The 26617-nt window shown below is 44.1% G+C and overlaps 1 protein-coding gene across 4 annotated transcripts; it reads right to left on the bottom strand.

Moving 5' to 3' along the window:
- Window positions 1-4533: 4533 nt before the first annotated feature.
- Window positions 4534-24638, bottom strand: Msl3 (MSL complex subunit 3). Of its 4 annotated transcripts, none has more exons than XM_051141187.1 (13): window positions 24459-24638; window positions 22943-23025; window positions 22486-22581; window positions 22060-22160; window positions 21160-21233; window positions 19611-19736; window positions 18726-18886; window positions 17103-17261; window positions 14096-14358; window positions 11478-11587; window positions 8203-8302; window positions 7468-7552; window positions 4534-5205 (listed from the first exon to the last, which is right to left on the bottom strand). In XM_051141187.1, the coding sequence occupies exons 1-13, from the start codon at window positions 24558-24560 to the stop codon at window positions 5106-5108; spliced, it is 1560 nt and encodes a 519-aa protein (XP_050997144.1). In that variant the 5' UTR covers window positions 24561-24638; the 3' UTR covers window positions 4534-5105. The 4 variants fall into 4 exon arrangements, with proteins under 4 accessions (XP_050997144.1, XP_050997142.1, XP_050997145.1 ...); XM_051141185.1 differs by having other exon boundaries at window positions 21145-21233; window positions 24459-24637; XM_051141188.1 differs by lacking the exon at window positions 22486-22581 and having other exon boundaries at window positions 21145-21233.
- Window positions 24639-26617: the final 1979 nt, after the last annotated feature.

Genomic DNA, 26617 nt, shown 5'->3' with positions numbered 1-26617 from the left:
TCTCTCCCGCCCCCTCCCTCCCTTCTTTCTTTTGAGGTGCCTGCACATTTGTGCATGTGTGTATGGAAGTCAGATGTCTTCCTGCATTGCTCTCCATCTTACATTTTGAGCCACTGAACTCCTTGCTTATCAACTGGCTAGACTGGCTAGTGAGAGAGCTCCAGGGTCCACCTGCCCTCTAGTTACAGACACCTGCCACTACACTACACTCAGCTTTTATAGGAGTGTCAGGGGAGCTGAACTGACTTTTTTTTTTTTTTTTTTGCCATGGAAACTTTAATTGACTGAGCCATCTTCCCATCCCCTCCTCTCCCCTGCCCTCTCTTTTCTTTCTTTTGATAACCCTGCTTGACTTGTGATGAAATATGTAATAAGTCAGTTTTCTGCATGATGCATGCAGATCACATGTGCCATCTGGATAAAATTATTTGGGACACCCTCTTTGTTGATGCACAGTCACTATTCAGAGAGTGAGGCTACACAGGTACCACTCGTACTCACACGTAGGTAATTCACTGAAAGGCTGCACGCATGCATGCTAGGCCAAGCATGCAACCACTGAGCTATTCCCATAGCCCACTTCTTAAAGCATGCACCAACTGAGCTATTCCCCTAGCCCGCTTCTTAGTTTACAAAAATATTGTTAGTTGATCTAACTTGTATAGCCCATTTCTCCCCTGCCCTCACACTGCTTTTTGATTCCCTTGAGACAGAGATCCAAGTAGCAAAGGCTGTCCTTGAATTCATTCTGTAGCTAAAGATAATCTTGAACTTCTGACCCTCTTTCCTTCACCTCCTGGGTATTTAGATTATAAACATATGAGAATACACCTTTAAAAAAAAAAAGAATAAATTTTGTAATGTGACAATTGCATACACGAGTACAATGCACTCTATTACCCTTTCCCACACACCTTCTCTCACAGCAGTCCTATCCCTGTCACACACCACACCCCCACACCTGCTTACCAATTTCTTTCCCAGTTTGATGGCCTTTTGGTTTGTTTTGTGGTCTCTTTAGTTTAATAAGGGCTGTCTGTGTGACAACTGGATTGGGACTACCCACCGGGAATGCTGTGGTCATCAGTGGGTATACAAATGAAGCTACTGTTTTCCTCCTCCCTGGATTCCCCCATAGCAGATAGCTATGAAATCGGTGAGGACACTACTGCAGGTGGATGCACAAGTATTAAACCAGAATCACTTAAGCCACATGAAAAGGAAACCTATTATATTACCCCTCCCCGTTACTGTAAAAAAATACCTGACAAAGCTGGCCATGGTGGCTGGCACACATCTGTAATCCCAGCTGTCAAGGAGGCAGAGGCAGAGGAAGGCAGATCGCTGTGAGTTCGAGACCAACCTGGGTCTACAAAGCAAGTCCAGGACAGCCAAGGCTACACAGAGAAACCCTGTCTTGAAAAAAACCAAAACCAAACAGACAATGACAAACAAGCAAAAAACAAACAAACAAAAAACCAAAAATACTCTTGACAAAAACAGCTTAAGGAAGGAAGAGTTTATTTTGGTTTACAGTTTGAAGCGATACAGTCCATTAATGGTGGGGGAAATTCATGGCAGCAAGACTCACAGCCAGGAAGCAGAGAGGGAAGGATTTTGATGTTTCACTCCTGTTGTCCCTTTTAATTCATCTGAGACCCCAAGTCATGGAATAGTGCCATGCACATTCAGGGTGGGTCTCCTTCTTCAGTTAAACTTCTTTGTAAGCACCTTCATAGTGACATGTCAAAGGGTGATTCTGAGTCCAGCCAGGTTGATAACCTAGGTTAACCATCACTAGTCTACCTCTGGCCACCCTGACATCTAAACACATCACTACACTACAGCAGTTCACCTCTGGCCCCTATGTTCTCATCTTCATCTCATAATTCCAAACACATTTATTAGTCCCTCTCTAAAACTCCCCATAGTCTTTAGCAGTCCCAACAGGGTTAAACAATCCAAAATCTTATCTGAGACTCAAGGCAATCTCTTACTTGTGAACTTCTATAAAATCCAAAACAAGTTACAAAGTTTCAATATAGAATAACAAAGAACAAACATTCCCATTGTCAAAGGGAAGAATGGGGAGTACAATAAGGAGAGACCAAAGAAAGACCAACACCCAACAAGGCAAACACCAAATCCTGCAGCTCTATGCCCAGCATCTGGAGCTCATGATGGAATCATATAGACTTCCAAGGGCTTGGGCAGTCTCAGCTCTCCAGCTCTGCCATTTTCAGCAGACACTGCTTCTCTTGGGCTGGCTGCACTCCATGCATTCCTCAGGCTGCATGGCACCCACAGTTCTGGCACCTCTAATATCCTGGGGTCCACGGTGCAGCTTAGACTTCATGTTCACATCTTCACATAATGGCTTCTTGGGGCTTACTTTACAGAGACTCCTGCTACATATTGCCTGGTCTCAGTGCTTTCTAGAACTCTAGTGCTAGTCTCCAGGACCACTTCACTCTTGCATCTTTCACACCTGGATGCCAGTACCATATGGGTGACATTGCAAAGTTCTGTTGTGGCCTGGCTTCCTTAAACTACAGGTATATTGGCCTGTGTGCCAAGCATGGGAAAAGGCTTTCCTAGGTAACTGCTTTTAAGCAGTGGAAAACAGCGTCAGCAATATCCTTAGTTTAGGTTTTCTCCTTTCAGATGAATTATATTTTTATGAAATGGGGTAGTTACTGGGGAGGGTCTTGCCCTTAGAGTACCTTCCTTAATACAGAGCACAGGGCTTCTCATTAATGTTACTAATCGCTTTTGACAACTACTGCTGCTTTCTCTGCATCTGTCTTGCCTGCATCTTTAAACTCATTCCGTTCCCCACCAAGCTGATACCTCTGTCTTCTTTTGCCCTATTTGTTCTTTCTCTAACTGGAGACCTGGATGACAGCAGTAGTCAGTACACACAACACAGCCCGAATGCCAACCTATCTTCAAATTCTTTCCACCGAGCAAATGAGTACATTACTTTAGAATCTAGCCTCACGAAAGTTCCCAGGACAGGGCAATGATGACACGGATACCAGATTCTTTGCCAGATTAGCACACAAATGGCCTGTAGCTCAATTCTCAATGGCATCTCTTTTCCTCTCCCAAACCCCAGGAGTCAGATTTCCACTGTCCACATCTGTCTTGGCATTCTAGTTTTCCAAAATACCACCAGAATAGCCCATTAAACTCTCCTTACAACACTCAAGGGCTTCTCTAGCTCGACGCTCCAAACTCTTAGCTTTAAAGCAGTTCCAAATGCCTATGATCCACACGGTCAAGACTTAGCTCAACAGTCCCACTTCTCAGTACCAATGTTTTGTATCAACGACTTTTATGGTTGCTGTGACAAAACACCTGAGAAAAGGGTTTCTTTGGGCTCACAGTTTGATGGTCCAGTCCATCATGGCAGAGTCTCATGGTAGCAGGACCATGAAGCCATTGGTAATGTCATCAGGAAGCAGAAAGAGATGAATGCTGCGACCCCACTTACTTTCTGCTTTTCAATGGGTCTGGAACCCCAGTGCATGGAATGGTGCTGATCATAGTCGAGAAGGGTCCTTCCTCTTCAGCTCAAATTTTTCTGAAATAGTATCATAGACACACCCAGAAGTGTGTTGCCACAGTGATTCTAAATCCAGTACATTGACAATGAAAATTAACAATCACATCTACCAAGAACTTGAAGGCTATTCCAAGCAGTCCCCGCAAACCTGAGTCTGTGTTAGCAACTAAATGCATAAAGGAAGATGTCTCCTCAGGCGATCTGGAGGTAGTGAATCTTAGTAGTCAGTGATGCACAAGGCACTTTAATGGGACCATTTGGAGTTAAAAGTCCTTGAGGCTGCTGTTGTTCATGACTGGCAGCCTTTGGAAATTAAAGTCAACTGAGCTGAGCCGTAAGAGAAGTGCTATGTTTAATGCTTTCATGGCATTGGTATCCTTCCCAGCCATTCAGAACTCTCTAAACCATAGAGGAGGAAGGCATGCGAGCGAGCTAGCAAGTAAGCAAGGGAGCAAGGGGTGGGATAGGGTGAGGGATGAGGATTCAAAGGATGGCTGCAGAGCACATGAGCTTCAACAAATGTGGAGAAGAATCCATCTGTGTCTGGCCCACCAGGACCCACAGAACAGCCACAAGTTGGCACAGGGGCACAGTGGCTTCTCATAACCACCAATTGCCATGATGCAAAGAGAGGCCAAATCAAAAGCAGGAAGGACAAAAATGTACAAGGGACAAACAAATGCAAACAAAAGCTGTGGGTGAAGAAGTCAGCCCACGGTTGCCCTGCAGTTAAAAAAAAAAAAAAAAAAAAAAAAAAAACACAAAAAACAGGGTAGGCCAGAGCAAAGCCTCCCTTGCTTCTTTCAAACAAAACTGGCAAAGCTTTATTTAGATCGCCCAAAATAACATTTTATAGAAAAGGAACTATAACATTACACAGCAGAGTATGGCTGTCATATCTCAAACAGGACAGGCAAGGCTTTATTTGGAGCAACAAAAATAATGTTTTTGAGAAAGGGAACTGCTAGAAGCAATGCATAGCTGCAAGTTCTCCTTTGCCATCAATATCAAGTCCCTCAAAAATACTTGGAGAGTGCTTTGTGGCTTCCAAGCACAAACTAAGATCTGTTGGACAGAAAACAGTTTTCAAAACCATTTTGTTTAACATTAACAAACAATCCAACAATGTGGTTCTTGCTAACAACTAACTGCAATATCTCCCAGAACACTGTTTAACCTAAGTATACGTTCATGAACGTTTCCCTATGAAGTCAGCTATGGCTGTTTTTATCCTGCTAGCATGCATAGCTTGTATAGCAGTGTTACTTTGGAATACGTTCAGGCACCCAGGAGAAGTAATCATTACATTAAAAAAATCATTGATTAGTTAATTAAATTGACTCTCCCATAGGCATGGACCACCATGCTGAGCTCAGAAAGTAATTCTTAACAGAAATAATAGTATGCGAACAACTCAAATAACAGCCTGTTTCTGTCAGAGTACCCTCAGAGCAGGTCTACCACCTCATTAGCATGTCACCTGAAACTAAAGTATAAAGCCACATAACGCAGCTGTTTTTCCAGAGCTATCAAATCTTTAATAAATTGCCCTGGGGTTCTTGGTGCTGTAGTGTGCCTCACAGGCAGCGACATAAGCTGACTCCGGGAAGAAGTCATCATGGTATTCTGCTAAAAACCTAGAGAAAGAATAAAAGAAAAAAATGGCACTAATGAGCATCATACTAAGAACTGAACACCCTGAAGCTCAATATTAGCTTTCAACCAATGAAATGTAAGAACATTTCAACTTTTTTTTTTTGTACTAGAGGGAAATGTGGTGCTAGTCTTGATTCTATTTATTCCTTCCATAGCACTCACTCAACTAGTTTCTGTCAATCACTACTGAATCTCTTCCTCACTGGTGTTACAGAACTGAAAACAGAACGTGAACTGGATTAGGGGGCAGTCTGATTACATACAGGCAGCTGTGAAAACTAACCTCAATAAAGGCTATGCTGTTTTTCAAACTATGAAAATAATACCTGACAAACACAATAAACGCCACTTAAAAAACTCACAGGGTTTATACAAACTATGCTACATCAAAGCTTAACAAAACAATCAACACCAGTACTTGCATACTAATCACAAGTCTGGATGACAGCATCATGTGTCAAAACACGGCTACATCTGAAGATGGCTGTTAAAATGTGCAGAGTCTGTCCAGAATCTGCAATAAGCTGATGATAAGTCAGGAGTGGCTCACTGGATTACAGGTTTGTGCCTATAATCCAAGCCTTTGGGAGGCTATGCAGGGAAGACAACTACCTAAAGTGGAACTATGTTGTAATACCCATCTCAAAAGCTAACAACAAAACAAAGGAAAGAGACCCACAAAACAGAAAACAAAACAAATTTCAAGTGAATTTGGACAAGTAGATGCGAGCTGTGAAACCTGCCATGAATTCCCATGTGACCTCCCACCTGTCCAAATTCCTAAAGCTGTCACACCTCTCTAAGAAACCATGTCAAAAAATCACTTGACAGCTAAGGTCTTCTCTGTTTACACCTTCTTGAAGGTCATTGTTGACTTCATTGATTCTAATTGCTGCCATTGTCTACTTTGTTTTAAAAGAATATTTTTATTTACTCTATCAGTATTATACAACAGGCTTTCACATAGCCAGCTCCAATCTCCCCTTTCACTACTTGAATATATTTTAAAAACACTGTAGAACAGGCCAGGTGTAGTAATTCACACCTTTATTCCCAGCACTGAGGAGGCAGAGGCAGGTGGATAACTGTGAGTTCGAGGCCAGCCTGGTCTACAAAGTGAGTCCAGGAGAGCCAAGGCTACACAGAAAAACCCTATCTTGAAAAACAAAACAAAACAACAACAAAAAATTTAATAAAACAAACTAAACTTGTACTAGGTTTATTTACAAAACCCTTTCTTTGCTTTATCTGAAGAATACTTCAAAATCTGTAAGTTTCCCTACAATGACCTGTGATCTCTTTGCATGTGCTCAGGGCTATTTGCTTTCAGTTTGTGTTTCTGCTTTTGTTAAACAGAATTGTGGGTTTGTCTGAAGGAGCATCTGGGAGGGAGGAGGGTATTTTTAAACCAAGTTTTCAGTGAAATGTTGGAAAGTGTAATAATTTCAACGACATTGTACTCAAAGTCCTTATAGAAAAGCAACTTTTCAAACTTTAAGACTGACTCTTCTGGGTCGAGTACTCTCTACTTTTGCAAGTCCTTGATCTGTCCCAAGGGGGCCCAGTAGAAAGAAAATGGCTCCCTTTAAGGTCAGGTAGCTGGGCTGAGCTGGCAAGGGCAAAGTGAGGATCAGCCTTGAATGACAAGGTAAGGGTGTAGTTAACAGACATCTGGATGGAAGGGAGGGACTAAGTGGACAAGAGCGTAAAGATAGGCATCAGAGCCACATGTCAAATATTCTATTAGATTAGAAAATGGCTGGCTCTATCAGGTGAAGAAGTCAACATCTTTCTTTGAATTCATAGTTGTCAGTACATGGTTCTAGGCTAATATTTAAGTTATGTACACAGAAAAGAGGCAAATGTTTACAGTACTCCTGAAAAAAAAAAAACAACTTAAATCAATGTGACTCTTAAGTACTTCTACGTCAGAAGATTTACTTTCTACTTACAAGGCTTTGCAGCTGGATTCATCTAGTGACATAAGAATGCACCCTTCCTCAGTGTCCCTGACTCAGAAACTAGACAATGAAGAATCAAGGAAACAAAACTAACAAGCAAACGAGCCAAGGAAAAAAATCCCTTCGTATCTTCATCTCTCACCCTATCACTCAGAACACACCACACACGCCTGATACGGAAAGTACCACAGAGCTACCTTTCCCGTGCTTGCTAAGGTTAAGCTTCAGAAAGTCCCAGGTATACTGGCAGAGGCAGTACGTGTGACAAGGTGATGAAAATACCTCAGAAAGAGATCAAAGTGCTTCAGTAAAGCCTTCAGATTCTTCTCAGAGAAGGACATCTTCCCAAGGATTTCTGGAAGTTTTACTGGATTAAAAACAAAAGCATTTGCAATCAGCAGGTTACAATAGACATGACTCATTGTGGGATCGCGTGCTTTATCAAACAGTAGGTTACTGAACAAAGATTGAGTGGTAAGTCAAGAATTATAAGTACAACCTTTATGAAATGTAAGTATATCCCATGCCTTTTCTTTGAAGAGGAAACCAGGTATCTGCATTAGTTATAGGTTTATAAGATGTCCATGAGCTAGCAGCCTTGCTTAAAAAAAAAAAAAAAGAGCCAAGCAAGGAGAGGCTGCTAGAGCTGAGGGCGCGATGAAGCCCCACTTCCCTTTGAGCGTCTAAGGGAAGTGAATGATTGTTAGGAGGGAGAGACAGTTTCTTCAGTGGTGAAGCCACTGGTAAGCTGTTCTTACTTCCTTCTTCAACCATGCACCTATAAGCAACTCTAATGACACACACACACACACACACACACACACACACACACACACACACACACACACCACGTACGAGTAGTCTGAACAAGTAATGGGAGGTGTGACTATTCTAATGCCACCATGCATTCTATACACAGAGGAAAACGTTGTAGCGAAAGCCACGAATGTAAGTAATTAATAGATGTTAATAAAAAATGTAAACTGAAAAGGAGACACAAAGAGTAGGGATTCTTACCAAATAATCGCAGCAAATGCTGTGCACCATAAATGTATGAAGGGGGAGGTGGCTGCTCTCCTGGAGGATAATTGTCAGGCACAAGTTTCCAAGACAGGACCTAGAAGAAACAGCACTTGAATGCTTCCTTTATTCCAAATGGAGACCTTTCTAGACACGCTTCTAAATCGGTGACAGTAAATCATATGGAAAGATTGAAACAATATTGCTACATAGTGAGCACCATGCTATACAAGTGAATGGGAGGGACAGAATGACTTAAAATTAGATGAAGAAGATACTGGCTTTTAAACTTCTCCACAGTTATTATCTTCTGGGGATGCATGCCACCATGGAAGGCATGCTGGCGGCATCAGGAAGCTGGCTGCTCACACTGCACCTAGTCAGAAAGCTGATAGTGGACAGGAAATCTGGCCAGTCTATAAAAACTAAACGCGCAACCCCAACGACCCACTTCCTCCAGCAAGCTCAACCTCCTAAAGCTTCCACAAGCTTCCCCAATGGCACCACCAGCTAGAGACCTAGTACTCAAATCATGCGCCTCTGGTGGGGGGACAGTTCACATTTACAGTACTCCACAGTCACAACCCTTTTTCCTCAAACAGGAAATATATATTTGGTTCTTCAAGACAGGGTTTCTCTGTGTAGCCCTGGCTGTCCTGGACTCTCTTTGTGTACCAGGCTGGCTTTGAACTCACAAGCATCCACCTGCCTCTGCCTCCACAATGCTTGGATTAAAGGTGTGTACCACCATGCCCAGCTCAAACAGGATATATTAACATGAGTCCCTAATTCCTTGCTGTTTGAGTCATTATGGAAGTGGATTTGAATCATCTCAGAATTCCAACCTTGTGATTGGTTTCCTCATCTTCATTCTGGTCTTCAAAACTATAGATGGACTTGGGGCTTTGGATCAAGTAAGTTGTTTTTCAGAACTCTCTAATGAATTTCCCTAGAAACACCTTAGTCAATCAGCAAACCAGAGCCTAGTCTACTTTTCATTATGAGGATGTGTCAAATCTATTAACACAGAAGAAGCAATGTCGCAGGAAATCTATGAGAAAAAGCAGAAGGGTGCTCACCCAAGAAACATCAGAAATGCTGGCATAGTCAACCTGAATTCAAAAGAAAAAAAAACCCTTGAAGTTCACAAGTACTGTGGGACTCCAGAAGGATGGCCCCAGCTTCACTTCAGCTTCTGAAGTCTTCCTGTGCATTCCCCATCTCATCCTCAGCAGCCACTTCTGGCATCCTCACACTACCCCAGCATCTAACCCAGAGCCCACTGGGGTAGCTTAGAACTGCTTCAGTACTGAGTGTTGCTCAGAGGGAACAGATAGACATTGGTACTCAGTACAGAAATGCTCAAGGAGAACCACTCGTGCATCTTACCAGCAATGTGATCATCCAGACCTTTTCCTAATACAAACAGCAACCGGTAGGAGCAGACAGGATCACGAGTGATTTGGATAAATAGCCCTGGATAAAACCCACTGTAGAAGAGGTTCTTAAAGGTCCTTAAAGTCAACTATGGACTCTTGAGTGCCAAGAGCCTGTTGAACTCCATTGTTTACCATAAAGCAGCCCAATCTACCATTAGCCACTAGATGGCAGCACTGGCCTGACTGTTTCGAATCCCGCCTCTCTCTCTCTCTCTCTCTCTCTCTCTCTCTCTCTCTCCTCTCCTCTCTCTCTCCTCGTCTCTCTCTCCTCTCTCTCTCTCCTCTCTCTCTCTCTCTCTCAGCCCCTCCCTCCTCTCTCTCTCTCTCTCTCTCTCTCTCTCTCTCTCTCTCTCTCTCTCTCTCTCTCTCTCTCTCTCTTTTAAAGAAATGCCATTTCTCATAAATATAAGGCCTGTATTGGCAATGTTAATGGGCTTAATGTCTACCCCTATGCTGGCATTCAGGATGCTTTCTAAGAGATGGCTATTAGGGTTACTGTTCGTGGAGGAGGATAAGAAGGATGCCAAAAACAGGCCAGCAACTACAACCTGCTGTTCACACCTCGTCCAATAGTTTGATCCTTATTTCTACATTGCCCCCAAACTATGCTTATGCTTCATGTCAAGGCCTGGAATGCTCCACTGAGAACTTTTTCCTGAGGCCCTGGTGTATGAAGGAGGAACATGGTTCCTCCCCTAAAACAAGGAATGGCTTCAGATCCTGGGAACCCAAATCTTTCTACTGTGGGGATTATGGTTATCAGTCTCAAGGCCACTAGGTGCTTGGTCTGTAATGTGCTTGGTCTGTAATGCTCTTGACATGCCCCGTGCTCCCTGTGTGCAACATTGTTTGATTAGCTTCTTGCTAACTTAGTCCACTGTATGATTGTTTTGGCTGACTCTGTCTCATTGGTTTATTGTTGTTGTTTTTGTTGTTCCAGACAGACTTTCTCTGTGTAGCCTTGGCTGTCCTGGACTCACTTTGAAGACCAGGCTGGCCTCAAACTCAGAGATCCTCCTGCCTCTGCCTCCCAAGTGCTGGGATTTGTTTGTTTGTTTTGACAGGGTTTCTCTGTGCAGGCCTGGCTGTTATGGAACTCACTCTGTAGACAAGGCTGGCCTTGAACTCATAGAGATCTACCTGCTTCTGCCTCCCAAGTACTGGGATTAAAGATGTGCACCACAATCACCCAGCCCATTGTACTTGTTAATAAACTTGCTTGGCATAACAAATTGCCAGTGAAAGACCTCCCAATGCCAAACTTACTTATTCTCTCTATATGCTATCCTCTTTATCTTCTGATCTCCTGGTCCTCTCTCTTAGGACCCCATCCCTGAAGAATGACCTGCTGGTCCAGGTCACCTGTAAATAATTTAAAGCTAAAAGAATGCTTTTAGCCTGTGCGTATCATATACTTTTCACATTTTAGTGTCCACAGTAATGGTTTATTGAAACACGGCACATCTGTCTCATTTACATACTATTTGCCGCTACTTTGTCATGGATTAGTCTTAATGGGCATCATGTGGCCCACAAAATGTAAAATATGTACCCTTGGCTCTTAGGAATAAATGTGCTGAATATGCTCTACAAAATACAAACATGAGTATTTCAGTAACTGAATGATCCTTAGAGTAAAAGGTCATTATAATTGTAAAACTGGGGTCCTGGCAGCTTTCTCAGATTTGAAACCAGGGTCACACTCTTAAGCAGAATCCGCTCTATCTTTTTGCTGCTCTTTCTTGTAAAGCAACATGATACTGCAAGAACTCAGGATTGTCAGCAACCACAAAACGTAAGAGAGCCCTTGGAGTTGAACATTCCACACCCTACCTCGTTGATTTCATTGGTTCGTCTCCCTTCGAATCCAGCAAACACAGCACTCCCTTCTTTACTTGGAGTCAGAGGAATGGGGGAAGATGATCTGCTATGCACAGGTGTCTCTGTCAATGAGAACATTGCAATTATTTACCCAGAAAGTTACAGAGTGACTGAACTAGAGGCACTCTCAGGGCCCTGACAACCGCCAGACCACAAATCTTAGTCAACTCTCAAAAGCTACAAACCTTTAACAATATGACCTTCATCTCATAAGAAATAGCACCTAGATTATTTGCAGCACAGCACTGATGCACATCACAACATGAGGCAACCTTGAAAAGGCAATACTAAGCAGAAAGGGGTCTATCCTAGAGCCACATGTTGTGATTCCATTCCTATGTAATAGGCAGAAGAGGCAAACCTTGGAGCCAGAAAGGAGATTCATACCTCAAAAGTGGGAGGTGATGACTGCTAATGGGTATGGGGTTTCTTGGTGGGGGATTGAGCCTGTTTGGGAACTGGTTTTGGGATGGTTGCACAACTCTATCAAGCCATTAAAAGTCACTGGATTGGGTGCTGTAAATGGGAAAACTATAGTGTGTGGATTACAGCTCAACAAACGAAAAAGTAGGGTCATTAAATCAGTCACTTTAAAATGATTAACTTGGACTGGGGAGACAGCTTAGGGATTAAGAGCACAAAGTCCTCTTCAATTCCTAGCACCCACATGGCAGATTACAAATTTCTGTAGTTCAAGCTCCAGGGGATCCAACACCCTCTTTTGGACTCTGAGGGCACCTGGTATCCCCATGGTCCACAAATATATATGCAGGAAAAACCCCTATACACATGAAATAAAAATAAATCTTAAAAAAAAAAATGGTTAACTAGCCAGGCACGGTGGTGCACACCTGTAGTCCCAGCACTGGGGAGGCAGAGGCAGGCTGATCTCTGAGTTTGAGGCCAGCCTGACGTACAAAGCGAATCCAGGACAGCAAGGCTACACAAGAGAAACCCTGTCTCAAAAAAGAAAAAGAAAAGAAAAGAAAATGGTTAACTTTATATTGATTTTCCTAAGGAAATAAGGCTAAGAACAGCAAGCAGGGGGTGGGGTGGGAGTCAGGAAGACATCACTTCTTCATGGGTTACAACCTCATTTTAAGAAGTTTTCTTTCCAGAAGCCTCTCCAAAAGACCTCAGACACAAATGAGACGATGGGATAGCTAAAAGATGAGGCTCTGTGCAAAGGGGATGGACAGCTTTTCTCTGCTGTTAGCTGGGACTGAGGTATGACCTGCTTCAGCCACCCAAGCCCTACAACCCTTGCCCCTGAGCACCCTAGACCCAACCCACCTAGGGCTCCCAAAGCAACTGGCCCCTGTCACTGTCCCCATCTGTCTGGACACTCTGTCCCACCTCCTACATAATGCCCTACTGGGGACTTAGAGCACCTCACCCGCTTGCTCCTGCTCTGCCCAGGCATGCCACATTGGGACAGACACAGTCAGGAGGCCACCCAGGAGATCAGGCCAGGCCTTTGGGGGCTGGGAGGCTCAGGGCAGTCACACTGGGGACCTGGAAAGGACATGGCTGGAGGCCCTGGGGCTGGCTCCAAGACTCCACCATTGACACCATCATCCTAGGATGGGAAGAAGGAAGCTGGAGCTACCCTTGCCCCCAGCACCTACTGAAGCCTGGAAGACAGACTACTAAGGACCCTGAAGAGCATCCAGTACCAGTCACCCATGGGTGTTCTCAGAGCCCAGTGTTCTTAATCCTTCAGAGTACTAGCCTCTCAAATACCAGTCAAACGCTGAAGTAAACTGCAACGCTCCTTTTATTTTTATCTTGAGAAAGAGTCTTGCCAAGCATCCAAGCTGGCTTTGAACTTGCGATCCTCCTGTCTCTGCCTTCCAAGTATCTGGGATTAAAGGTCTGGGCCATTATTCCCCTCAACCACCAAAAAAAGTTTTATTTCCTAGTTAAACCTTTCCAGTTTTCATTCCATCAAGTTAGTATTGCGTACATGAATGTTATGTTATTCCATATATATAAAATGTCCCAAACAGGCAAATCTAAAGTCCCAAGTAGATTGGTAGTTTCCGGTGGAGGAAGATGAATGACTGTTGATGCACGTAGGACTGATGTCTTTGTTCTGTGATGAAAATACATGAACTGATTGTGGAGCTGGCCACATAATTCTAACTAAAGTCACTTTGAATAAAGAGTTTTACAGCACCTGGATTGTATCTCCAAAACTTCATTAAAGCCAACATCTGATTTGAACACTTTATTCAAACAGATGGCTTAAAGGTAAGTTTTGAAAACAGCAGCAGGAATGTTAACAATCTACTGGCACCATGCATTTTGAATACCAGCTCACAAGTAGCAGAGAGTGAGGGTAACAAAGCAGCTTTAAACACAGAGCCCAATCCTGCCTCCCGAGTCCTCACTGAGCTACCTAAGCTAGTTGTTTCTCCACCTTTCTATAGATGATTTTCTCTTTCTCAAAGGAAGTAGCACATGGGTGAGATCCCAAGAATAACACACACTTTATGCATATGTAGGGAGGCCAAGAGCAAGGGGAACAAGTGACTTTCCCTGGCCTGGGGGTCTTGGAGCAAACTTACTCTTTTCCAAGTGCAGAAACAGCTTCGGCATGCTGGAAGACGTGTCCTGCTGCCGGCGCTTCGGCTGAGGTGAGGAGCTGCTCTCAGACAGCCTGTCACAGTTGGTGCTGTGGCGTGTTGACCGCCTCAGAGACTGCAGTGCTTCTGGCTCAGCTTTGCGCCTCTTGGGGGTGGCTGGTTCACCAGTAGGTGGCTGACTCTCCGTGGACTGAGGTGTGGATGGATTCAACAAAGGTGGGCTAGGAGACAGCTCCTCCTGGCTCCTGGGCAAGAACACAAGAGTGTCATTGGCAGTCTCTAATGATTTGAGGGCTTCTGCAAGGCCTCCTAAAGGAAGGTTCACCAACCAGCTTGGGAGGGGATGGGAGACACATAGGTATCTCCAAGTATATTCAAAAACACATCTTCTCAAATGGTCCCTAAATAGATGAGGTCACCATAACTCAGCAAAGCCTGTTGTTTAATTCGAGACTGAAATACCCTCTTTTATATTTTTCAGAACAAGGGCTGCAGGGGTAGGGCCAGAAAACACTTGGTATCTGGTGACAACAGTGGCAGCCTGGTCAGAGGTTGTCACAACTGAGGGCAGATATACTGTTGCCTAGTGGTCAGAGAGACCAGACATACTGTTAAGTGTTCTACATCACACAGGACAGGACCCAGGACAGAGAGACTCTGGTCTAGGGAATAAGACTATCACACAATGTCTTTAAAATGTAGAAACTGCCAGGACTTGAAAATGGCACCAGCATGTTTCTGGGAATCATCAGGTGTGAAGTAGGACGTTTGTGGGGACATCAACATAGGTCCCAGTGTTTTGCTGGCCTCTTGCCTAGGGCAAAAGTGACATGGGAAAAGGGAGAGAGAAATGCTACCAAAAAGATGGTGGTGAGGCAGAATGAGTCAGAAACCATTTTTTAAAAAAAAGGAGAGAGAAGAAAGGCAGCTAATGCAGAGCACAGGAAATGACAAGTGGAAGTTACATGTAGCAAAAGAGGCAGAGTCTAGCAGGAGAGTGGTAGATAAGAGCAGATGCTGGTTTAACAGAAGGATGCTACTCTTGGGGCTAGAAAATAGTCCTTTGAGCATGAGATGACCATTGCCATTGTGGAATCAGAGCAGCGGTGATGACCCACATGAGATCCTCATAACCACCAACATTCCCTGTAAAAGTCACTTTTATTCTCTTGGCTCAATTGTTGTCAGGGAGGCTTACTGCCTCCATCTGCTAACCTAGGCCTAGTCCTGGAAGCTTCTAGCATCTGTTCAATCCAATCTAGGCCTAGAACGTTTTCAGCCTCTGAGACTTATTCCTTAATGAGCTCACCCTTACTTGTTCTTTCTGAGCTCTGGGCTGGCTGGTTCAACTCATCTGTCCCCAGCTAACTTATTCAACCTGGCTTCTCTCTCGGCCTAGAATTGCTGTGCATGGCCTCAAACTAACTCTGCAATCTGCTCTTATCTTCTGGTTTCTTATCATTTTCTGACCTGTACCATCTTCACCTGAGTTCTCTCTCTGCAACCCACCTCCCTATCACTGACCTAGTAAAAACTGCCTCCTCTCTCTGTGAAACTACCTCTTAAGTAGCTTCCCTTTCCTCTCTCTTCTCTGAGAATTGGGTGTATCCTATTCTGTTAAATCTTCTGATTCCTCACCTTTTCTGCCACTCAACTAGACATAACTTTCAAAGATGGGTGCTTTCTTCTACAAACTAACTTTACGTTTATTTGAGATTAAAGGCATGTACCGCCACACCTGGTCCTAAGCTTTTCTTTACCTGCTATTTGCTTTATACTCAGCTGGCCTTGAACTCAGCTCTGTTTGCCTCTGTCTCCTGGATTAAAGGCATGTTTGTATTCCAGCCAGATCACACAGACCTAGAAGATCTTTGGGTGTGATCTCTTTGCCAGAACAGCCATCTCTGAAGGAATATTCCTCTACAGTTCCCTTGTGAAAAGTGATAGGGTTCCTCAGACACATTGGAGGCCTCCCCTTCATACTTAAACAGGGGATACTTAAACAGTTAATACCTCGCAGGGAGAGGAAGGCTCTTCTTCAGGGGTGTGGTTATCTGTAAGTAGCCCATATTCCTGCAACTAGCCCCAGTTAAACTAATTCCCTCAACAAGCTAGACTGGAGACAAACTGGTTTTTAGTCTCTTGCACAACATTCAGGAAGAGAAGAGACATGGCAGAGTGTCTTAGAAAAATTAGGGGAAAAGACTTCAGGAGAGGATGGACTCATCCTTGCAAGCCCTGTCACAACAAGGAACAAAGCATGCTTAGGCACAGGAGGAAGAAAAGCAGTAATGAAAGAGAAGTAGGGAACTAACCTATACTGAGGTCCAAAAGTTGCTGACCCCAATGATATCAGGAATTACTACCTACCAGGGAGATAGGCATTCATTCCAAGCTACAGATGGAAAGGCAAGAGGCTCAGAAGAAGCTCACCCGAATGACATAACATCAAGGGAAGGATGTCCATTGTACTTCCCTCTACTTCCCACTCTTCTAGCCCATGATGCCTTTACCCTCTTCACTGTCTTCTGAAAGACAGGACAGCTGCTCACAATCCACTGATCAAGTTCTAATCTTTTGTGTGTCCTGGTCTTATTGTATACTCTTGGCTAGCCTAGAATTTCCTCTAGAGAGCATCTGTCCTCAGATTCATAGCAGTTCTCCTCCACGTCCTCAGCCTCTTGGATGCTAGGATGGCAGCCACATGCCATCATGCCTGGTTGTCCTAGGATGTCTACTTGGAAAAAATCTTCCACAACCATGAGAATGTGAATGATGATCTAGCTCACCCGGGTGTGTGTGTGTGTGTGTGTGTGTGCATGCGTGCGCGTGTGTGTGTGTGCGGGGGCACCAGGAAGGATACTCTACCACAGTTCCCTTCCTCCAAGCATTCAGGTCACCATATCAGCAGATCAAATACTTCCCAAAAGAGGTTAGTCATGTCAGTGCTGACATCAGAGGAGGAAGGTACACTTCCACACTAACTCACCTATTATTTGTGGTGGTACTTTCCTTAATAGGAAGAAAAAACTTAGACGATGTCACCTTTTTATATTGAGCTTGTTCATATGGATAGAGCAAAACCAATGGGAGAGTATAATCAAAAGTTATTCGTAATCCATCCACCATCTCCTTACAAAGGTCAACACTAGGAGGAGGATGGAGAAAGGAAAGATTAGAGATTAGAGACTCAGGAAAGTCACAGGCATTTCCCAAACTTCACAATGAAGGTACACATTTTAAAAGGGCAGACTTAGCTTTATATTCATTCATTCATTCAAGACCTTGTCTCAAAATAAATAAATACATTCATTCATTCACTCACTAATTTACAGACATTTATTTATTTAGGAACAGGGTCTCACTATGTAGCCCTCACTGGCATGGAACTCATTACACAGATGAAGATGGCCTCAAACTGACAAAGATCCAGCTGCCTCTACCTTTTGAGTACTGGGATTAAGAGTGGGTGCTACCCAGCTGAGGGCAGACTTTTAAAACATTATATATTCACTTACTTATAAAAAGAATAGACACAATCTATAGATGCTAATAAAGAGGGAAATAGAGACCCTAATATAAACTTCAGGCAGTATACTAATAACGAAAATGTACCCATATAACACAAATGAGGGGGCTTCAGTACAACATGAGGCATCCCAGAAGCCAGTGCTCTTGGCTTCTGTTTCAACTGTAACACTCTCCCTCCCTGACACTGATCCTGTCAAGTCGTGAGGGTAGAGCAGGAGTGCTTGAACTCTACTCTGACTAGAATAAAGAACTGAACTGCTTGAGGCTGGCTGGGGAGGTTGCTCAGTGGGTAAAAGTGCTTGCTATACAAGTCTGACAACATGAATTTGGATGCCCAAAATCCAAGTAAAAGCCAGATGTAGTAATACACAAATCTGCAATATCAGAGTTCCTGTGGGGAGTCAAGATCCTGAGACAGGCAAATCTCTGGAAATTCAAAGGCTAGCCAGGGTAGTGCACCTAGCAGTGAATAACACCAGAGATTGTTTCAACAAGGAGGAAGACAAGGACTCACACCAGAGGATGTCCTTTGACCTTCAGATGTCTGCCATGACACACATGCACTCACTCATATATATTAACTAATTTTATAAAGAGACCAGTCATTAGCAACCTTTGCTACGTATCTCATTGCCCATCCTGCTTCCTCAAGTAGACAGTTCTTGTCCCAAATGGTATCTCTGAAGATACTGGTCTAGCAACAAGGTGATGCACAATCAAGCTGGGTCTCATGTGCAATTATCAAAGACTTCACAAAGGTTACAATAATTTCATATTAGACTGATAGCTGAATGAATAGTCTATAAATCAGCTATGATGAGAGAAGGATCCCTTGTCCTAAACTGTAATATACAAAGAAAAAACTGAGTGGGAGAGTACTTGTTTAGCAAGCACAAGGGCTGAGTTCAGTACCCAGTATCTCTCTCTCTCTCTCTCTCTCTCTCTCTCTCTCTCTCTCTCTCTCTCTCTCTCTCTCTCTCACACACACACACACACACACACACACACACACACAGCTACCAATAAACAAATGCCCAAACCTAAAGACAGACTCCGAAGACTAAACTCCTAAGTTACTCACTTCTTTTCTGCTGGGACATAGTGCACATTCATGTGCGCATGCATCATGGCATGATGGTGACGAGGCCTCTCATTGGCTGCAAAGGCTGCATTAATAGCAAAATGCTTTACATAGGATTCCAGAATTGTTATGATATTGGTTTGGCATGGAAGTTTCACTAACTGTTAAGAAAAACATAAACATTTGATATGCATCCTGTTATTATCAGACATATATTCCAAGCAGGGAAAGTTATAATTCTATCAGTTTAACTCTGTCAATTTTGCTCAGGAGATTTTTAAATAAGTATGTCTTGAAGCTCTTTGATAATCCCTCTTTCCATGGATCATACTCTCCTTCTTACTTTCACATTACTATAGTCTTACTGTTTTGAATACACTGAAGCAGTGAGCCTCAGTCTTGGTATTCTATTGAAAAAGCTATAAAAGTCTCTCAAAGCCTATGCAAGAGAGGTGCCCCTATCCCACCAAATTAAACTCTAATCTATCCTTCCAACTCTCTTTTTGAGGCAGGGTTTCACTGTATAGCCCTGGTTGTCCTGGAACTCTCTATGTAGAGCAGGCTGGACTTGAACTCAGAGTCTCTGCCTCCTGAGTGCTGGGATTACAGACATGAGGCATCCATCATTCCTGGCTTACAACCTAATCTTAGTTGAAGTCCAGGTATCAGGATTCTGGAAAACTCCCTGAAGGGCTCAAATGGACAGCATAAGGTATCACATCTTAAGTTAAACAAGAACCCAGCACTACTGTTAGTTTTAGAAATGGACTCAGTAAAAAACTGGATATGAAACTACCATCCGCCCACATTGCCTGGGGTTTGACACTGTGACCACAAAATGCAACCAAGAAGCATCATCCTGAATACACCATTCATCTTGCATACCCGTTTCCTCCTGTTGATATAGTAACAATCATCCTCAAGCTGCTTCTTGAGAACGTCAGGGATATCTATGGTTATTGTTCTTTCATCCATGTCCTTTCTTGAGCGCAGCGACAATACTTTTTTTTTCTGCAATATCACAATTCCATTTTTAATTATTGAGAAAAGTGAGAGAGACTACCACATAACTGTCTGCTATACAACCAAACTAGTTTATTTCTACCAGTCACATCATGTCACATATCCCCTGTTAAAGATAGAGATGTAAAGATACTATACCATATGCCCAAGTGTTTTACACAGTGTTAACTACATTGCAAATTCACTTTTGTTTCACCCTTATGATTACCATTGAGGTTCATGTCCAACTTGGAGGCATGCAGAAGCCAATCTCTGCTCTGCAGTACTAAAAATTAATCATTATAAAACATAGTTGACAATCTTTATTTTATTTTTATTTTTTTATATTTTATTAATTTTTTATTGAAAAATAAAATCATTCATATTACATCTCAATCGCTATCCCATCCCATGCATCCTCCCATTCCTCCCTCCCTCCCGCTTTCACTCCATTCCCCTTCCCTATGACTGTGACTGAGGGGGACCTCCTCCTCTTGAATATGGTGCTAGGGTATCAAGATTCTTCTTGGTAGTCTGCTATCCTTCCTCCGAGTGCCATTGGGCCTCCCCATCAAGGGGACATGGCCAAATACAGGGCCCCAGAGTTCATGTGAAAGTCAGTCCCCATTCTCAACTTAACTGTGGAAAATGTCTTGTCCCTTGGCTAGATCTGGGTAGGGGTTTGATGCTGACTGCACGTATTGTCCTTGGCTGGTGTCATAGTTTGAGCAGAAGCCCTGGGCCCAGATCCAGCCATCATAGTGTTGTTTTTGTAGGTTTCTAGGACCCTCTGGATCCTTCTATTTCCCTATCTCCTATATTTCTCTCACCTAGATCCCAATAGGATGTCCTCCCCTCTGACCCACTTTCCTGGTGAGTGAAGACTTTCATGGGACCTGCCCCTTGGGCTAGTGTCCAGTTATAAGTGAGTATATACCATTTGAGTCTCTCTGCTTCTGGGTTAGCTCACTCATTATGATCATTTCTAGTTCAATCCATTTGTCCACAAACTTCAGAAATTCCGTGTTTTTAATAGCTGAGTAGTATTCCATAGTGTAAATGTACCACAGTTTCTTTATCCATTCTTCTACTGAGGGACACTTAGTCTGTTTCCATGTTCTGGCTATTATGAATAAAGCCGCTATGAATATGGTTGAGCATAATTTTTTTCCTTTTTTTGGTTTTTCGAGACAGGGTTTCTCTGTGTAGCCTTGGCTGTCCTGGACTCACTTTGTAGACCAGGCTGGCCTTGAACTCACAGTGATCCACCTGCCTCTGCCTCACGAGTGCTGGGATAAAAGGTGTGCACCACCACAACCGGCCCTGCAATCTTACTTTAAAAAAGAGATTTATAACCTGAAAATTTTGCCACTATTAAATATACCAAAGTTTCTACAATAAAAACTTGTTTGTATACCGCTTTAGTCTTTACTTTAATACGGCGTTGACGTTCTTTTATTTCTTCATTCTTTTCTCCACAGCTATCATGACAGGTGCTGCTTATTGCTACATAAAACAAAAATATGAGGTAAACTCATACACTTTGACAATTCTTACATTTACAAATTTTAGGTGGTGCATGCACTTGTCTAAGAAGAACGGTCTGTAGTTCTGCATACATTTTAAATCCTAAACACAAATACTGTACCTTTCGGAACAGAAACTTATTTTGAAAAATATAACTCCAATTTCAATGGATACAAAAATCACACGAGCTAATGATCTGAAAGTGTTTCACCAGCTACGATCCTATGGTTCACTGTTGGATTCATAAGTGGTGGCAAGGCCCTGGAGGTATCAAGAAGAAAATGGACTGTGAGAAAGGATCTGCGCGGGCTCACTGGCTGAGATGACAGTGGTCCCTGGTAAGACTCTGACAGAGTCTTATACCCACATGCTGACTGATTATACTGTTACTTTAATTGTCTAAAACAAACCAAGTACATATTACAAAGATGCTCCTTCACTGATGACAGAGTTACATGTAGATTGATGCAAATATACCTATCTTATTGAATATCATAGCTGATATTCTGAACACTTAGATTAGGTGACAATTGGACAAACTCATCAAAACAAAGCTTACCTTATGAGAGTGTTAAATATCTCATGTATTTTATTGCATATTGTACTGAAAGTGGAACAAGAAAATAGTATATTTTCATACCATCATAAATTCAACAACAAATCTTAAACTGGAGAACATCTGTACATTATGAGTTTGCACTATTTCCTTGGCTATAATTTCAATGACTCTTTCTCTTGATCCCTGTGTATAAAAAGACTACATGAACATGATTTTTGTTGAGGAAAATAAAGTCAAAACACTCACAGTTTGCATTATTTTGAGCTTTTTCTTTAACTGGCACACTTTTTAAGACAGAGTTGACACCAGGCAACCTACAGCGCCTCTTCTTTCTTCCTGTACCTCTCCTGAAAAAGATAAACAAATCGAAATGAAACTTCAGACTGGGAATTTGGATCCACAAAGGACATAATAAACATTAATTCTTAAATATACAAAAGATCAAACTTTAAAAATAATGGTAATCTCCACTACCAAATGGACAACCATTCTAAAAACGTCTGGGGTTCTTTAAAGTACTATAGAAACTCCTCATTTATTTTAAATATGTAAGATTATTGAAGTCTGTCATTTCTTTAACTTTTAGATCATAAAAATCCCAAAGAATAGAAAAAGACAAAAAACAAAAAAACATAGTGAATAATACTTCCATCAAAGTTTTTGTATCCTTACAGGCGAGAAACTGCTTTTTTGGCCAATTTACGCTGTAACCTCCGATTTTCATCTGTGTCACGCAGCACATGATCTTCGGCTGCCCATCTATCCCAACTAGTGGAAAAAAGAAGAAGATGTCAAAGTCGGTATTATGAAACTAATGCTAAAAAGCATGACGAAGAAGTGCCCCGGAGCTGCTGACATTGTAGAAAGCTATAAAAAAGACTTCAAAAGCACCAAGAGGACCCCAGTAAAGCACAAAGAGGACTCAGTTACAGCAACCAGGATTCCCAGTGACTACTCATAGATAATCCAAAATGACAGACTTTAAAGTAATCAAGCCTCAGAACAGGCAAGCTTTCCGAACAAAGCAGAAGCAGGAAACGAAACTTTTCGACAAGTGTTTCCAAAACTTAAAGTTACAAAATCATTATGCTACAAAGGCGATTAGTCTACTTGTAACAAGTTCACTCACCTCCTGTTCCAACCATTAAAATGTATCAGATATTCTGGAATCTTTCTGCCCTTTTCGTCTTTCCCAACAACAACATCGACGATCTGAAACCAGGAAATACTGCTCACGAGTAGCACAACAAACCAAAAAATTTTGTAAGCTAGGTAAAAAGAACTCAACTACTGTTCCGTCTTAAAGGAAAAGAAAGCATTCGCTCCCCTTTTTAGATCAAGAGCTGTGTTGTAACATTCTTCAACATATTTTTTTTTTCTCTTTGCCCGACTCATTACCTCAAAATAGGAAACATCCGTCCAACCAACCCACGATTGGTCTCTTGAGTTTGAGACCGGGTGAAGCTTCTGAAGCCATTGGTCGGTGGATTTGTCATTAGCTAGGACCAAGATTAGAAGGAGCAGCCCTAAGACCTCTGGGAGTTGTAGTCACCTGGGCCTTTCGTTCTCCAGTGTCCTGCCGAACTAGGCAAAGACCTCCACAACCGTCCGTCCCCCTTTCCTAAATAGCCCTGCATTCCAGAAGGAAACCTCTGGAACAAATGAAAGGACGTTTCCTCTCCTAGTGATGCAACAAGTTGGAGGGAAGGCAAAAGGACTTAAACAGAGTTAAGGGTTGCAGGAGGAGCCAAAGCTACATAACCCAGCCCAGACAACACCGGACAGCACCGCTTAAACATCGCTAAGGACGCACCTGGGGCTGTTCCAAGTTGCCTCCGCCACCAAGGACTTTGCCTTGGTGGCTGGAAACACTGACGCTCGCCCCGACCCCCAGCGCGCTGATTTTTCACCCTCTTAGGGCTCCGGAGCACTTAGGTGCCCACTCCTGCCCTCCACTTAAAAACTGACAACTACAGGATAAAGCCCAGCCCCGGGTGACTGAGCTGGACACAGGCGAAATTCTTTCCTAACTGTCCTCCTACAAAACCTTTAGAAATTACAAAAGTCAAAGCGGCAAGGCAATCTTGAGCCCCTTCCTTTCCGCAGGATGACATTTGAATGCCTAGGATCCTAAACACGACTGGGGTCCCTGAACCAGGACATCGCCAGCTGACAGCTGGCAATAACTGAGGACAAGGTTGAGGGGTTGAGGATATGGGTTGGAAAATTGGTCAGGGTGTCCGCTAGGGAACCCAAGTGGCACTGAACCGCATGGGACACGGAGAGACTTATCGCAAAAGCAGAGGCCTCAGGCGACAGTCCTCTAACACCGGACACGCCGGTTGGCGCCCAGCACTCAAACCACCATCCCGGCCTAGCAACCGCGCGTTCCAGACGCGACAGGACCGGAAGCGGAAGCAGAATCGGAAGCATCTCCGGTCCTTCCTAGTTAGGGCACTCGCGCACGTAGCGCATCTCGCCAGCGTCCCCTGCTGTCCTGAGCCGCTCCACTCACACTCAGGCCAAGGCGCGCCCTGGTGGCTGTCCAGGGCTCCTAGCCACTTGTCCTCTGCTGGCCCCTTTGCCTTCCATTCCCGGGACCCAGTCCGCGCCTCCTCCCTGTCCCCCCCGCCCCGCGGTGGCACCTTGGCATCATACAGCACTCGCGCCTTGGTGGGGTCAGGCTCGAAGCACAGCACTTTCTCCCCAGAGTGGAATTGAAACCTCATGCCCTCACTCGCGCTCATTTGCTCATCGTGGCGCAGGGCGAGGCTCCCAGGCTGGTGGAGTGCGCGCGGTGGGGGAGGTCGGCCAGGGAGGCGGCGCTCCGCCACCTGGGGGGCCCGAGAGTGGCGGAGGCTACGACTGCCCCGCCCTCGGCCCCTCCTCCGGCCACCCCGCGCCACCGCGGGGACCTCAGCAGTGGTGAAGGAAGCGCGCGCCCCCGCCAGGGCTCGTCCCCGCCTGGCCCCTCTGGGGCTCCAAGAGCAGTGAGGGTGAGGAACAAGACACCCTGACCGAGGTCTTCCTGCAGAACGTCCCCTCTTGTCCCCATGGGCTAGGGTTCCGGCCGCTTCCAGGCTGCGCCCACGTGTGCGCAAGGCTGTCACCTAAGCGTGCTCTCCGGCTGGAGCGTAGGGGTCTCTTAGGGAAAAGGCTGCTCCAGGGTAGTAACCACGCGCCTGGGAGGCTGCGTGGCGTCTGCCCCCTGGAGCTGCCTGGCGGCGCGCGCGCAACAATCCCTGCGGCGGAGCTGCGCGCGGCTGAGTGTGACCACGCTAGGACTTGGTGTAGGAGCTGGCTGGAGACAGGCAGTAGCTTTGGGTGAGGGGAGGAGACATTCCAGGCAGTGAATCGAACATGTGGCCACCCTTCCTTCCAAGAGGACTGGCAGATAGCAGGCCTGGAGGCCCCAAGTGAGCAGTGGGCAGCAAGGCAAATGGGACTTTAACATCTTATGTGTCAGCTTGCAGCACTCCTTCAGACTCCTCAGAGTCTGTCTTTAGTAGCTCAAAACCTTCTGAAGAATGGAAGCACCATTGAGGCCGCTGTTAACAGGGTGCTTGCACGGAGTGGGGTGTTCAGTAAATACTCCCTGAGTGAGTGCCCAGGAGATTGGGAGATTTGCCACCCAAACCTTCAGCAACAGAGAGGGAGGTGCTGGCTGCTTTCTTCTGGAGTGCAAAGCCTTACTAGTTTAAGACCCAACTGCAGAGCGGAGTTTAGCGGCAGCTTGGTTAATCCCTGCAGTTTTAATGAACAGCCAGTTTTCCCACACTACTCTATTCTTGCTTCCAGAAATTTTCATCTGCCCCCGCCTCACTTGGTACATGGTACACAACTTTCACATCTCCACTTGAGCACTTTCAAGAGAAAAAATCCCCCAGGCTTCCCTAGATGAATCATATACCCTTCCAGTGTTTCCTCCCAGAACTCTACTGTCCCTTTTCTTGCTTTTACTGCTCTGCTGTAGAACGGGTTGTTCATTCGCAAGATGCCCCTATTAAGATGGTAAGATGCCTGACGCTGGTGGTTGGAGGTGTCTCATTCCAGTTCATCTTTGTGTACTCCTGGCACACAATAAATATTTAATGAATGAATGAACAGATTGCAGATCTATGAACTCAAATCCATAAAAACTCAGTGGCCAATTGGATATGAAAGAGGGGAGGGAAGGAGGAATCTTGGGAGACCTCCAGGTTTTCTAGCATAAGGAGCTGGGTGAATGATGGCTCCATTGGCCAGATAAGGTCTAGGAAGAGGAGTGACAGGTTTGAGGAAAATGACCAAATGATGACTTGAATCTAAGACAACAGAGTCCACAAGCCAGAACTGGAACCCTGATTGTCCAGTATATGGGTAGTGCTTCATGGCAGGCCAGCTCTAAAGCGTGGGTAATATCTTGTCACGTGTAACCATAGCAGAAGTATTTTGGTTTTTCTTGTTAATGAATGGAAAGTTCCACTCCATGCTCTAACCATTGCGGGGAGGTATATTCTACCCCTCCCCATTCATTTCCATCCTTATGTTATTACTCTCTTTCTCTGGCATCTATAAAATCCAAGAAATATATCTATATATCTATATATCTATATATAGTCTGGTGTGTGTGTGTGTGTGTGAGAGAGAGAGAGAGAGAGAGAGATAGAGAGAGAGAGAGAGAGAGAGAGAGAGAGAGAGAGAGAGAGAGAGAGATTCTGATAATGGCAGCAGTTCTTGCAGCCCTCTTTTGGGTTAGGATTCACTGGCAAGGTCTCCATCTCTTACATAAATGATCCACCCTTTGCCCTCTTGGATGAAAACG

The sequence above is a fragment of the Acomys russatus genome, chromosome X (genome assembly GCF_903995435.1).
Source record: "Acomys russatus chromosome X, mAcoRus1.1, whole genome shotgun sequence".
Lineage (NCBI taxonomy): Eukaryota > Metazoa > Chordata > Mammalia > Rodentia > Muridae > Acomys > Acomys russatus.
This window is presented reverse-complemented; position numbering and strand designations above follow the sequence as displayed.